We start from the raw sequence: 15,166 nt of genomic DNA on the forward strand, positions 1-15,166 counted from the left end.
TGCCCTGCTCCTTCCCCATGCTCAGCGCCAGTGTGATAGCCGGGGACATTCATAGGAAGCGTATCATCGGAACAATCTTCTCAAATGCGAACGAAAGCAACGGGCCGGCCGCCAAAATGGCAAACAGTTTGTTGCACCAAGAAAAGGCACTTTATTGCTCGCAAGTTTATACGCTACCATTATTCGTCGGCTTACATAGAAGCTTAAAAGACAAGACACTCTTATATATACGAGCTCACTGGTTTAGTCTAACAAGCGGCTAGCTTGCACAGTTACATGTCGGACGCGGCCATGGTGTCGAAGAGCATCCATATCTCGTTCACCCTGCCGCTGAACTCGAACGGCGAGTTGTACTGCGCCACGGTGTACTCGGACGCCGGGTCGGCCTTGCGGCCGTCGGACACGGGCGCGGCCCACCTGGTCCCCTGCAGGCTGGCCTCGAGCAGCGCGGCCTGCTTGCCGACGTCGGCGTCGGCTACGAAGCCGCCGAACCGGCGCACGGCCGCGTACCTCGCCCCGGCCCACCTCTGCACGCGCAGGCCCTCGGCCGGCGGCGGGTCCGCCTGGTTCTTGGCCGGCACGTAGAAGCTGACCACGAAGGAGGAGACGCAGAAGGGCCCGTCGCTGGGCGCCACCCGCGTCAGCACCGGCGCCGTCATCTCGATCGTCTCGTTGTACGCGTTCTTCCCCTGGATGTACTTGAAAAGCCTGGCCCATACAAACAAGCGAAGCCCGTTATTGCTCTCTCAGGCCCATTTGTTTAGGCCCACGTCAAGCCCAGGAAGATAGCTTCAGTCAGTGGCACTACTGCTTGGCAATGGCGAAGGGAGCGGCGTGCTTACTGGAGGAAGCCGGAGCGGGTGGCGTCGACGAGCGAGATGTCCTCGATGGGCGCGGTGGAGACCCACATCGCGTCCTTGTACCGCCGGATCTCGAACCCGTTGGCGCTGTCCACCACGTCGTACGCCGGGCACTCGATGCGCTCGCACGACGGCGGCACGGCGGCGCCCGCGCCGGCGGCGAGCAGGGCGGCCGCGGCGAGCAGGAGGAGCATGCCGCTCCGCCGCGCCATGGTTCTCGGTGGGGAGTGGAGTGGGGGATTGGGTTTGTGGGGCTCGGGTGCGTGCGTGCGTGCCTCTGGCGATTGATTGGGTGGTGGTGGGATAAATACGGCTCGGCTGCGGCTCAGGGTGGCCGCGGGCCGCGGCGGCCGTGCTTCCACGTCGACGGATTCGAGCACTTGGCCGTCATCGTTCGAGTCTTGAGGATCGAGACTGGCAAGCGGGGGAGAGGGGACACACGTAGACAGTAGAAGCATCGGTTGGTGGTTTCTGAGATGATTTTCGCTGTGATTTCTGAAGGTGTGATAATACTATCTTGGAATTTCTGTGAGATTTTAGAACGCTCGAGACCCTGTACTGAATTATATTATGAACGTACATGCTCTTTCCCTTAAGCCAACTACTCTTACTGAATTGTTTTACTGCTAGTGCGACGAACATACATACTAAGAGCTTCTGCAATATCATAGGCTCTTACTTCACATACGGAAAAAGACTCTCGTCACGCTTTATATATAAAGCAACACGATAGAACCGATACAAGATGAGGAAAATCTTTACAAAGCGGATTAAAGATAAAACAAGAATACAAGAGCATCTACACCCCACCAAGAAACACCGAGGCTACTACCTAGAAGAGACACCACGCCTCCATGAGAAACCATCGGATATCGATGCAACACACACACCAAGAAGTCGCCGGATATGGCCCCCTCCCATCTCGCTCCGATCCGTGGAGCGCCGAACCTGCCTGCAAACAACGAGGATCGAGCGCAATGGCAACGACGCCACGTGTAAAAGATAGGACACCGTCGGGGCCACCCCTAGTTAGAGCCCAAGGAGCGTTGAGTTAGGATCCGAGCTCGCCGGCTGATGACGATGATACGTGACCAAAGGGTACTTGAGCTCCACGACGACGCCCCGAGAGGGTGTCAGCGTTCTGGGAATGGGGGTACCCAGACTTGCCTGCCTGCGTCCCACTGCGTGGCTTCATCAACGGCCTTGTACGACCCAGCTTAAACGTCAACAACTCAAGACCTCCGCGTGGGGCGGCCTCCCCAGGCTGGCTCACGAGGAGCGGAGATATCTATGCAAGCCACACCTCGCGAGGTTCAGATGACGTGAGCCATGATGACCAAGGCCAGGCGGGCGCCAGCGGGCGTAGCGTATCAGTTTCCTCTTTGGTGCTAAGGAGGCAAGCATGGGCACGGAGCCCCGAGGAATCAAGCAAAGGTTTTCATTCCGGTGCAACAAGACCAAGACCGCCAGGACGGCAGGACGGAGGTCATCACCGAGCCCACCGTGGCGTCATCACTAGTGACTTTTGTAGGCGAAGACCACTTTTGTCAAGATAGCATGTACTAGTTGTCTCCCTTTAAATTTGGCCGTTTTGGGATCCCTTCTCGCCTTCATTTGGGAAGAGGACAAATGCCACTATTGTAAGTGCATCTAGTGCCACCCCTAGTTGGTTTTGGAGTATTGACGACAAATCTGGTTGAGGGACTAATGTGTTTGTGAGAATTGCAGGATAACATAGGTAGTAGTCCCTCATTGATTCGGTTTACGTACCGGAGATGACCCCTAAAAATGTGTGAAGACATTGAAGATAATGGTGCTATGTGAAGATATTCACATTGAAGACTATGACATGAGAAGACATCGCATGAAGTCTTTGGAGCGCGAAGACATAGTTGTTTCATAGTTTCATTTTCTTCCTTGTTGAGTCATAGGAACCACCGTACTGTTAAGTGGGGTCCAAGTGAACAAAGTCAGAATGACTAAAGTGATGCTCAACCAAATCCTAAGTCTTCGAGCGAAGACAGTGAGAGCAAATCTTATCCAGAGCTGGATGAGTCTGCTTTACTTGTAGCCCAAGTCAAGCTGCCGCGTGTGTTTGAAATCTGACTGTTGGAACACGTGTCAGTTCCTTAGTGACTCAGGATCATTTCGGACAAATCAGGTCGGGTTGCCTAGTGGCTATAAATAGCCCACCCCTACACCATAAATTGGTGACTGCTCAGAGTTAGTGCACGGCTTTTGTCGTTTGAGAGCAACCCACCTCGAAGCCTTTGAGAGAGAAATCCTTGAAAGGACAAAGCCCTAAACACATAGAGCCAAAGAGTGTTAGGCATCATCAAAGTCTTTCTGTTTGTGTGATCTGAAGACTTGTTACACTTGAGGACTGTGAATCCTCCAGCCGGTTAGGCGTCGCGTTCTGAGCATCCAAGAGTCATTGTGGATCGCTGGTGAACGAAGTCTGTGAAGGTTTGGAAGTCTACCTTGAAGACTTACCTGAGTGATTGGGCGAGGACTGGGTGTCCTTAGCTCAAAGGGAATAAGGTGAAGACACGGTCTTTTGAGTTGAATCTCAGCCTCCCTAACCAGACGTACAGTTGTCACAACAACTGGAACTGGTCCAACAAATCCTTTGTCTTCACCAAGCAACTGGTTATATCTCTTCCTTCTCTTTGCTTACAGTTTGTCTTCATGAAGTCATTGGCTGCTTGCATCATCTATTTGATTTCACCGTGTAACTACTTGTTCTGATTGGCTTTATACTATCTTCCATCCTGATCCATACTGCCTAGCTGCTAATAGTCTTCGTGCTTTCACTTCATTGAATACTTGACTATGTCTGACCTAGTGTAGTCTACCTTCTGCTGCATGTTAATAGGTTCATTTCTATCGTTTGTCTTCAAAACTTTCATGTTTTGAAGACTTTCATAAAAATCGCCTATTCACCCTTCTCTAGTCGATAACTAGCACTTTCAATTGGTATCAGAGCAGGGTACTCCCTTGTTCTGTGTGATTCGGTTTAACCACCTGAAGTTTTAGCTATGTCGACTGCAGGGATAATCAAAGTCTCCGTTGCGTGCCCTGTCTTCGATGGCACTGATTACCCCTACTGGAAGAATAAGATGCGCATGCATCTTGAAGCCATTGATGTTGATCTATGGTATGTCGTCAAGAATGGCGTTCCCAAGGCTGGTAAAGGCGTCACCACAGCTGATGTCAAGAAGTTCATTCAACTGGATTCTACTTCCAAGAACATCATCTGTGGTCATCTGACCAAAGGACAGTATGGCTGTGTGAGTGCTCTGGAAACGTCGAAGCTAGTCTGGGACTGGCTCTCCAAGGTCAACGAAGGTGTCTCAACCCAGAGAGATCAAAGGATCAATGTCCTTCGCAACCTCGTCAACCGCTTCAAGAGAAACGACAATGAGAATGTCCACCTCACATTTGATCATCTCACTGACATCACAAATGAGCTTCATGCTCTCGGCGCCACTGAGATCACCAAGCATGAAATCATCAAGACACTCCTGAGATCACTTGACAGCTCGTTTGACACCCTAGCCCCGATGATTCAAGAACGCCCCGACTTCAAGACACTCGATCCGTCTGACATACTTGAGAGGCTCAACACACATGAGTTTCAGCTATCTGAGAAAAGAGATATCTATTGTCCCAACTATGGCCGAACTCGCGCTTTGAAGGCAAAAGCTGCTTCCTCATCTGAAGAAGAATCTGACTGCAGTTCTGATGATCCTGAAGACATTGGAAAGGAGCTTGCTATGCTTGTGAAGAAGTTTCAGAAATTCACCAAGAAGAAAGGCTTCAGAAAGTCTTCACGATCCAGCTCAAGAAATGATGAAGCTTCTACTCATGACCACAAGAAGAGAACATGCCACAAGTGCAAGAAACCTGGTCACTACATCTCTGAGTGTCCGCAGTGGGACAATGAAAACAAGAAGAAGAAGAAGAAGAAGAAGAAGAAGAAGAAGAAGAAGAAGAAGAAGAAGAAGAAGAAGAAGAAGAGCAAGGAATATGATTATGATGACAAGAAGACGAAGAAATCCTCAAAGTCTTCTTCCAAGTCTTCATCAAAGTCTTCATCACACAAGAGGAGCTCATCTGGCAAGGCTCATGGTTTTGTTGGAAAGGAGATGGATTCAGAGGAGGAGTCTACTTCTGAGGAGGCGGAGGTGGAGTCTGAGGAGGAGTCCGACTCTGGCGTTGCAAGTCTAGCTCTAGCTACAGCCTATGTTGCCAAGTCCATCTTCAACACTGAAGACAATGGCTCCGTCACCTACGCTGATGCTAAGGACAAGGACGACTCCGCTCCCACCTACTGCTTCATGGCACGTGGTGCCAAGGTAAACTCACGCGATGCTTACTTTCAAACATCAAGTGAAGATGACTGATTGTGAATCCAAACCCAGCTACAAAACACTTGCTAAAATTGCAACTGAACAACAGAAAGCTATGGAACATATTCAAAAACTGTTAGACAAAAGCGATGACCTGTTGGACGTGGAAATGACCCGATCTAAGTCCTTAATTGAAGACATAAAAAATCTTCATGTTAAGTATGAGGAACTTGAAAGTCGTCATGAAACACTCTCAACAACTCATGAAAAGCTTTCATATGATTATCTTCAAAGGAAGAAGACAAACCCCAGACCAAAGGCTTCATATGGTCCAAAGGCTTCATACAGACACATGACTCACCTAAGTCACCCTAACACCAATGTTTTGCAGGGAAACCATACTCAGGCCTATGAATATGAGCATGTTTCATCAAACCGCCATGCTCATAAGACCAAGAACTACTCTGCCTATTCATATGAGTACTATTCGCCTTCTGCAAGGCTATTTGCTAGGGCTCCAAAGCCGAAGTTCTCAGATGCTGCACTTAGACTCATTGCTTCGAAGCCACCCCTGAAGATGTGGGTGGTTTAGAAGACTTAACTCTCTTTTGCAGGGAAAGGTCTCCAACCTGAAATCAAATGCGTCAGATGCTATTGCTGGGGACCTAGAACATCTTGTGGGGCACAAGATAAAATGCCCAAATGATCTTATTATGTATTTTGTTCCTGAGTCGCTTGACATGCATCCTACCAGTTCTAACCTGGGTCTGAGCTTTCATAATCCACTTGCTCGTCAAATGTTTATGCTTCACAATACTCTTCGTGAAGCCTATCCCCCTAACTGCTCTGTAGGGTATGACACCAGCTGCTTCAGAATGGTTTATTGATAGTGGATGCACTAATCATATGACTGGTGATCGAAGTCTTCTCATGGACTCCACCTTATGTCCATCTGACAAGACTCACATCACATTTGCTGACACTGGTAAAAGCAAGGTATTGGGTCTACGTAGAGTTGCAATCTCAAAGGATCAGCACATGGATAAAGTGATGCTTGTTGAATCCCTTGGTTTCAACTTAATGTCTGTCTCAATGCTTTTGCGATTTGAACATGATTGTGATATTTGGAAAATATCGTTGCCTTGTTCTAATGGAATCTGACAAGTCTCTAGTCTTTGAAGGGTATTGGAAAGATGATTGGTACATGGTAGATTTCTCAGCAGGACCACAACTTGCCGTATGTCTTCTTGCAAAAGCTTCAGAGTGCTGGCTCTGGCATCGGAGGCTAGGGCATGCTGGCATGAGGAACTTGCATACTCTCACAAAGAAGAAGCACGTCATAGGCATCGAGGGCGTCAAGTTCAAGAAGGATCACTTATGCGGTGCCTGTGAAGCTGGAAAGATGACGAGGGCCAAGCATCCCTCGAAGACAATTATGACTACAACTCAACCCTTCGAACTGCTACACATGGACCTATTCGGTCCTACTCACTACTCTACTCTCACTACTACTGCTTGTCTCTATGGCTTCGTCATTGTTGATGATTATTCAAGATATACATGGGTGCATATAATTCTCTACAAGACTGAAGTGTGGGATGTCTTTAGACGCTTCACCAACCATGCCATGAACAACTATGGCGTCAAGATCAAGCATATCAGAAGTGACAATGGCACATAATTCAAGAACACCAGCCTCGACACTTATCTTGATACATTGGGCATCACTCATGAGTTCTCAGCTCCAGACATGTCGCGGCAGAATGGCATTGTGGAGCGCAAGAACAGAACACTCATTGAGATGGCTAGGACGATGCTTGATGAGTACAAGACTCCAAGAAAGTTCTGGCCTGAAGCTATTGATACTGCATGCCATGTCATCAACCATGTTTATCTTCACAAGCTTCTAGAGAAGACATCATATGAGCTACTGACTGGTAAGAAGCCAAATGTAAGTTACTTCAGAGTATTTGGTGCCAGATGCTGGATCAAGGATCCACATCACACTTCAAATTTTTCACCGAAAGCACATGAAGGTTTTATGCTTGGTTACGGAAAGGATTCACACTCCTACAGAGTCTTCAACCTCTTTCACTATAAAGTGGTTGAAACGATGTGCGGTTCGATGAGACTAACGGCTCGCAAAGAGAGCACCTGCCAAATGTGCTAGATGAAGTTCCACCTAGGGAATCCATCAAGCTTATGGGTACTAGAGAAATCATACCTTCAGAGGCACAGGCTGAAGAGGAACTTATCATTTCTGCACCAAATCAACCTGAAGACTCTGCTCAGCCTGAAGCCAATGCTGAAGATGAAGACAATGATCAGCAAGAGAAAAGTCTTCGTCTAGTTCATCCTCGTGTTGCAAATGAAGTACAGATTGAGAAGATAATTGATGACATCAATGCACCTGGTCCACTCACTCGTTCAAGAGCAACACATCTAGCAAATTTCTGTGGGCACTTTGCATTTGTCTCAATATCTGAACCCAAGAAAGTTGCTGAAGCCTTCATGGAACCTGAGTGGATTCAAGCTATGCAAGAAGAGCTTCAACAGTTCGAGTTGAACAATGTGTGGGAATTGGTCAAGCGTCCTGATCCTCGTAAACACAATATCATAGGCACTAAATGGATATATCGCAACAAGCAAGATGAGCATGGTCAAGTTGTCAGAAACAAGGCTCGTCTCGTTGCTCAAGGATACACTCAAGTTGAAGGGATCGACTTCGATGAAACATTTGCTCCCGTGGCTAGGCTTGAAGCCATTCGCATACTGCTAGCCTACGCAAATCATCATAACATCCTTCTGTATCAAATGGATGTGAAGAGTGCCTTTCTCAATGGCAAGATTTAAGAAGAAGTGTATGTTGCACAACCACCTGGCTTTGAAGATCCAAAACATCCTGACATGGTTTACAAGCTCAACAAGGCACTGTATGGCCTCAAACAAGCCCCTCGTGCTTGGTATGACACACTCAAAGACTTCCTGAAGAGCAAAGGCTTCAAACCTGGTTCCCTGGATCCCACACTCTTCATGAAGACATATGATGGTGAACTGCTTGTGTGCCATATATATGTGGATGACATTATCTTCGGCTGCACTAATCAAAAATACAGTGATGAGTTTGGACACATGATGCAAGAGCAATATCAAATGTCCATGATGGGTGAGCTGAAGTTCTTCCTTGGTCTTCAAATACGTCAGCAAAGCAACAACATCTTCATATCTCAAGAGAAATACCTCAAAGACTGCCTGAAGAAGTTTGGAATGCAAGACTGCAAAGGTTACACGACGCCAATGTCAACCAAGAATCATCTGGGTCCTGATGCCAATGGTAAAGAGTTTGATCAAAAGGTATACCTCTCCATGATTGGTTCTTTACTTTACTTATGTGCATCTAGGCCAGATATAATGCTTAGTGTTTGCATGTGTACCTGATTCCAAGTGGAACCAAAGGAATCGCATCACTTAGTTGTGAAGCGAATTCTTCGATATTTGGCTTACACCCCAACACTAGGATTATGGTATCCAAAGGGCTCAGAGTTTGATCTAGTTGGATTCTCGGATGCTGATTATGACGGTGACAAGGTGGATCGCAAGTCTACATCAGGCACATGTCACTTTCTGGGACAATCACTTGTTTGTTGGTCTTCAAAGAAGCAGAACTGTGTATCTCTCTCCACTGCTGAATCTGAATACATTGCTGCTGGATCTTGCTGCGCTTAGCTTCTATGGATGAAGCAAACACTCAAAGACTTTGGCATCCATCTGAAGCAAGTACCACTCTACTGCAACAATCAAAGCGCCATCAAGATTGCCAACAACCCAGTTCAGCACTCAAAGACAAAGCCCATTGAAATTCATCATCACTTTCTCAGAGATCATGTCATGAAGGAAGATATTGATATCATTCACGTCAACACTGAAGAGCAACTGGTAGATATCTTCACAAAGCCCTTGGATGAGAAAAGGTTTTGCAAGTTGCGGTGTGAGCTAAATATCTTGGAATCCTCAAATGTCCTGTGATTAGGCACACATCCTAACACTTATGCATGTTGATGACTTAGATGTGCAACACACGAAGTAACGTATATCTTCAATTAATGAAGACTTACACTCTAAGTGGGAATACATTAATGCGGAATTTGACTTCGGAGCGCCACGATAATTGTGCGCCGTGTCTGGGTCTAATACTTCCTATACGATGGGTAACACCACCACCAAACTTTTGTTTGGAGTGTTTTCTGTTGGTGTTACATTTGCAAAGTCTTCGCATTTGGTTTGTCTTCAATATTGACATGACTCCATGTTTATCTTCACAATGTTGATTTGGTCATATTCTGATACTTACATATGTTAGTGTTCTGTCCTCTACAACATTCACTTATAGCTATGTCTTCTCGTTTGAATCTTTTTAACTAAGTGAATGTGATCGGACCCTAACCTCTCTATGCTCCCTTCTCAAATCTATCTATCCAAATCATATGCATTCTATTGAAACTGTCGAATGTCTTCTCTGCGTCCTTGTCAGTAGAAGATACAGAGACAAACATTAAATCTGTTTTAAATGCTCAATCCTTATTTCCTGAAACCCAGAGAAGCGGGAACGACCACCCGATAATCCAGGCGTGCATGGGAACATGTAACAGCTTCCAATGTGTTGCATGTTCACCATGTGTCCCTCAGATGTGAACCGCCAGGGGCACCTGCGTAGTAACGCTGTGACGTCCCTGTCCTTATAAATACACACCACACCCCAGTCATTATCTCTTCTTCCACCTCTCCTTCTCGCACAAACCCTAGCACCACCGCTAGCTCTCGACGCCGCCGGTGATGAAGCGCTTAGCTGCCGCGACCTCACCGATGCCGTCCTCACGCCGACCGCGGACATCGTCTTCTCCGCCGTCACCATAGGTGTCCTCCGTCGCCAAGTTAGGGCACGGAAGATCGAACTGCTCTGCCTCATCTTCTACTCCGTCTAGCAGTTCTTCGTGTGGTAAATAAAACATCCTTTTTACTGTCCTTTTGATCCGGTAGATTCATCCCTTTCAACCACAAGTGGTTTCTGTCCCTATAAATTTGGATCTATCCTGTTCTGCATGTTATCATCCCTTTCAACCACAAGTGGTTTCTGTCCCTACAAATTTGGATCTATCCTGTTCTGCATCTCATAACATGCCTACTATATTCACTTATGCTTCACGCACAGTTAGATTCCTCACTTGTACTTATTCTTGGATTCGTACAAATCTAGAACCAACTCTCATCATATAAGTGAATGTCTTCGCGCTATGAGGTCAATGTCTTCTAAACTGATTTATCTTCAAAATCTTCTGAGAATGCATATGACCTCTTCCCCTTCCCTCGCATCTCTAATGCTGTCACATGTACATGTCCGTGGGAGAATCCCTTGGTTCTCATAGTCTGCATTCATTTGCAGAATTCTTACAGCATCACATCAATTCTCCCGAAGCCAGTTCCTGTCTGACCAGCAGACGGAAGCCTTTGCAAGTTCTGAAGCCATTCAGTCTGAACTTCATGGCAACAGAGAAGTCAGTCAGGAAGGGCGGCAGGCAGCTCCGTGGGAACACAACTAAGGACCTGCCACCAGATCTCTATGAGCTATACAAGTCAGATCCTGAAGAGACCTATGGTGAACACAAGAACCGAATCCAATGGATTCAAAGACATTGGGCAGAGGAATGGTTCAAGTACAAATTTGTCACTGACGAATATGCTGAAAAGAATGCCATCAAGAGCCCCTGGGGAGATATTATATACAAAGGTCTTCATCCCAAGTCCAAGTTCGAAGCCATTTCTCAAGGCTTCTACCCTTGCATGGTCCGTGGACCTCAGCCTGCTAATGCCGACCCATCCTCTCTGTTATGGTGTCGTGAAGACAATCTCTTTAAGCACAACTTCTAGTTTGCCAAGGAGTCTGCAAAGAAGAACAAGAAGGACCTTGGTCTAGACTTTAACCCGGGTCCATCTGCTCCTCGTGCCGATGGCACTCGTGATGCCGAACCCAATATCATCGGGCCTTTCTACAACCTCGACGGTCTCCTCACTCACATTGCTGTTCAGGGGGCCGCCATGGAGCACTCTGCAGATGACGCTGATTCTGATGAAGTGCCTGCTCCTCCCAAGCCTCAGAAGCAGAAGAAACCAAAGGCTTCAAAGCCCTCCACTGCACCAAAAGCTTCGCATGCGAAGCCTCTGGCCACTGCACCTCCTGAAGTCAGTGTGCAGTCGGAAGATCTCTCTCGCATCTCCAAGACTGAGAAGAAGAAGAAGCCCATCCAGATTTCCGGTCAAGCACTGACCCCGGTTGCCGTTCTGAGGAACGAGAATGAAGCCATTGATCTGTCAAGTGACAACGATCTTGGCGATGACGCTCTTGAGCTACTGATAAAGAGCAAGGAAGAGGCAGAGATCTTCAATGATCTAGCCCTGTTTGATGTGGATATCTTAAATAACTTCATTGATGAATGGTTTGAAAACCCCAACATCAACCTCGATGACCTTGAGCTTCCAATTGGCATCAGTGTCTCTTTCCACAGTGCCATTGCTACTGAGCTAGCTCTGGCTTAGAAGATTGTTGAACTGAAGAACAAGATTGATTATGAGAAGGCTCAGTTCAAGAAGAATATGGCTAACCTCAGTGTGGCTGATGTTCAAAGCTTCAAGTAGACGCTGCATGAGCTCAAGGAGCAGTTTCACCAGAAACGCCAGGAAGCAAAAGGTTCAAGAGAGAGAATGAAGTATTTTGCGGAGAAAAGTGTTCAAGCTCACAATGAAGCTGAAAAGCGCAATGGCATCGACCCCAGAATGGCTGCAAAGAAGAAGAAGGAGCCTGCTATGGCCCAAGCTGAAGCATCAAGGCAGGAAGAACCTCACATTGTCTTCCCCGCCAGCATGACAGGCTCGAAGCCTAAGGTCCCCACAACTGCTTCAGAACTGAAGAAGACAAGGGCAGCTGAAGCCGAAGCCCGAAAGCCCAAGACCAAGAACACCACTGACGATGCTCCACCGACCAAGAAAAGGAAGACAAAGAAGAAAGATTGGGCTGCTCCCACAGAGCCCATGGTCGTCGAGCCAATCTCAGTTGCTCGCCCTGCGTCATAACACCGTGAGCATCAGTTGATAGTTCATGAGCCTGCTTCCACAGAGGCTCCTGAAGCTGAAGACATTCCAACTGTCGACCCCACTACAGCTGAAGACATTGGTCCCCAAGACAATGTAGAAGATGATGAAGTCCTTCCTCAGATCGAGCACAACATGGCATCATCGCCTGTTCTCACGAACAACGAGCTCATCAGCATTGGTCGTCCTTTGACGCCAATTGCTCAGGATGATTCATGGGTTGATCGCCCTCAAGACTCCCCCCGTCAGGAATCCCCAAGTACTCCCCCACCTCAAGTCACCACTCTGGTGCTTGAAGATGATGACTTTGCGGTCCAGCCGACTCCCTCTCCAAAGGCGCCGCCCGCACTCCGTAGGCTTCACAAAGGACCAAGGCCACAAGTCACTCTGTCGAGCGTTCCAAAAGGAGAAGAGCAACATAACTCAGTGGCACGACAAGTGTTCCCTGAAGCCACTCCAACTGTGAACGTCTCTGAGTCTGAAGCAAAAGCTGCCGAAGACATTCCGGCTGTATCAGCCGATGAACAAGAAAAACAAAGAGAAAAAGAAGAATGTTTTGCTACACCCCCGTCCAACCCTGAAGTTGTTCTTGAGGAGAACGAGTCTGTGCCCGACCCTCCAGCTACTCAAGTGGAGGTTGAAAACACTGAGGCGGCCACCCACAACACTACTGAAGCCAATGGCATTGTCATGGCCGAAGCTAATGTGGCGCCTAAAACTAATGTGGTGCCAGAAGTGAATGCACCTGAAGCCAATGTTTCACCTGAAGCAAATCCGCAGCTCGAAGACAATGCATCTGCTCATGTACCACCTCCCATGCCACACACCATTGAGCAAGCATTCTATTAAGGTCAACTTACCACCATCCGCTGGCCCATTCTGATTCCTCCACCTGCTGTCGGTCCATAATTTGACTATCATGTAGAGCACATGCCTCAGGTCTAGAAGTTGAAGCCAAGGCTGCCAAGGTTTCCAGGTACTGCAACTTCACCAGGATCATTCAATGTGAATGGCTTCATATCACACAACACCTTCTTTGATAGCGCCAAGAACCCATATTCCAAGCCAAGAATATCATTTGATAGGTTCTGGAGTTATCAGCAGCGCAGTTACTATTCCTGCATACTATACAATCAGGGGCGCATTTTTCCTCATATGCGTCTAGACTGCAAAGCCATGGCTGGCCTGCCCTGCCTAGAAGAAGCCCTTGACTGCTTCAGAGATGCTGGCCTTCTACAGTTTGTGACCGATAAAGAGCATTGGAATGAAGAGTTTCTGCTGCAATTCTATGCAACTCTCCACATTCGCGGCTACAACAATGATCCGAAGACTTGGATCCTTGAGTGGATGACAGGCGATGTACACCATGAAGCCAAAGCCTAAGACATCATTGAGCTTACTGCGCTACCCACTCCTGGTGAACACTATGAACCATGTTGTCAGCTTCACCGCAATGCCTTGGAGAGCATCTTCCAGAAGCCAGAGCCAAACATGAGCCAAATGCTGAGCATGATGAAGCCACTGCCACAAGACGCTGAATATCCTAAGGAGTTCTTTGTTGAAGACCTAGAGTATCTGCTCCACACTATTTATCATATTATCAGGCGAACTCTCTGGCCTATAAAAGGACATTCTTCTGCAGCAAAGCTTGAAGGAGCAATGAAAACATTGGTTTTCTATATCTTCAATGGCATCAGCTTCAATGCTTAAGACTTCTTCATCAGTCAATTGGCTGCATCTGGCTCTGATTTGTTTGGTCTGAAGTTTTATGCTTCATGGGTAATGCTCCTCATCAAGCTTCACTCCGCTATCAACTATCAACCTTCTGCGCGCAATCATATTATATTCTTGCCAGAGGTTGATCTGTCTGTCGAAGCCATATACCCAGAGCCTGCCAAGGAGCCAATTTATCTTCACAACGTCAATCTCAAAGTTTCACCCAACCCATTGAAGGAGTTCAGACCATCACTCATGTTTATCCTTTGGTTGGCAATCCTTGTGCACCTCACCATGCCCATACTGAAGCCACTGAAAGAACTATTGCTCAAAGGCCTCGGAAGCGATCTCGTGTTCTCAATGACCGAGAGCTTCTCATCGCCTTGCATCAAAAATAGGATAAGCATCATGACTGGCTCAAGCGTCAAATGCAAAGCCTCTTAGTGGATGTCATTCGCATTCGCAACCTTGCCACCAAGAATGCCTTTATCACTCATGAAACCTATCGGAGGTCGTGGAAGAGCTTGACATTGCTCACTGCTGAAGCTGATCTTCAAGACGATGGATTCACGGAGAGATTCAAGTTTGACTCAACTCCTCCAAGGAATGCTCACTTGCGTCGGACTCCCTCACTCGAAGACTCTGACTACTCATCCTCAGTGGCAACTCTCAATGCCAGAGTCATTGATGAACAAGATGATGCTACTTCACCACCTCCAACTTCGGCGCGTATCGACACTGCACCAAGTTCTTCTGCACCACCAAACCTCAACGACGACCCTGCTGCTTCGCCTACTCCTCATGGGAACGAGTAGAAAGCTCTATGTCTTCAAACCTTTTTGGTCATTACTGACAAAAGGGGGAGAATCATATGAGTTGATAGTCTTCAAGCGGGTCCATATGGGTGGTTGCTATACTTTTGCTACATTTGCCAAGTGCTTACAACTCTTGCTTTTGATACATTTGGTTCTTTGAGTTGTAACACTTAAACTTGATGGTCGTCTGCTACCTTTTCTGTTAACTATTTTATGCGATAATAAATTCCACATGTGCGGCGATAAATTCCGCACGAAGTCATTTTGCAGACATCCATTT

General features: G+C 47.3%; 1 protein-coding gene across 1 annotated transcript; it reads right to left on the bottom strand.

Annotated features, from left to right (window-relative positions):
* Window positions 1–127: 127 nt before the first annotated feature.
* LOC123060647 (heme-binding protein 2) lies at window positions 128–1,408 on the bottom strand. Its single transcript, XM_044483446.1, has 2 exons — window positions 843–1,408; window positions 128–708 (listed from the first exon to the last, which is right to left on the bottom strand). The coding sequence occupies exons 1-2, from the start codon at window positions 1,316–1,318 to the stop codon at window positions 273–275; spliced, it is 912 nt and encodes a 303-aa protein (XP_044339381.1). The 5' UTR covers window positions 1,319–1,408; the 3' UTR covers window positions 128–272.
* Between the last annotated feature and the right edge of the window lie 13,758 nt (window positions 1,409–15,166).

Source organism: Triticum aestivum, chromosome 3A (genome assembly GCF_018294505.1).
Source record: "Triticum aestivum cultivar Chinese Spring chromosome 3A, IWGSC CS RefSeq v2.1, whole genome shotgun sequence".
NCBI classification, from domain to species: Eukaryota; Viridiplantae; Streptophyta; class Magnoliopsida; order Poales; family Poaceae; genus Triticum; species Triticum aestivum.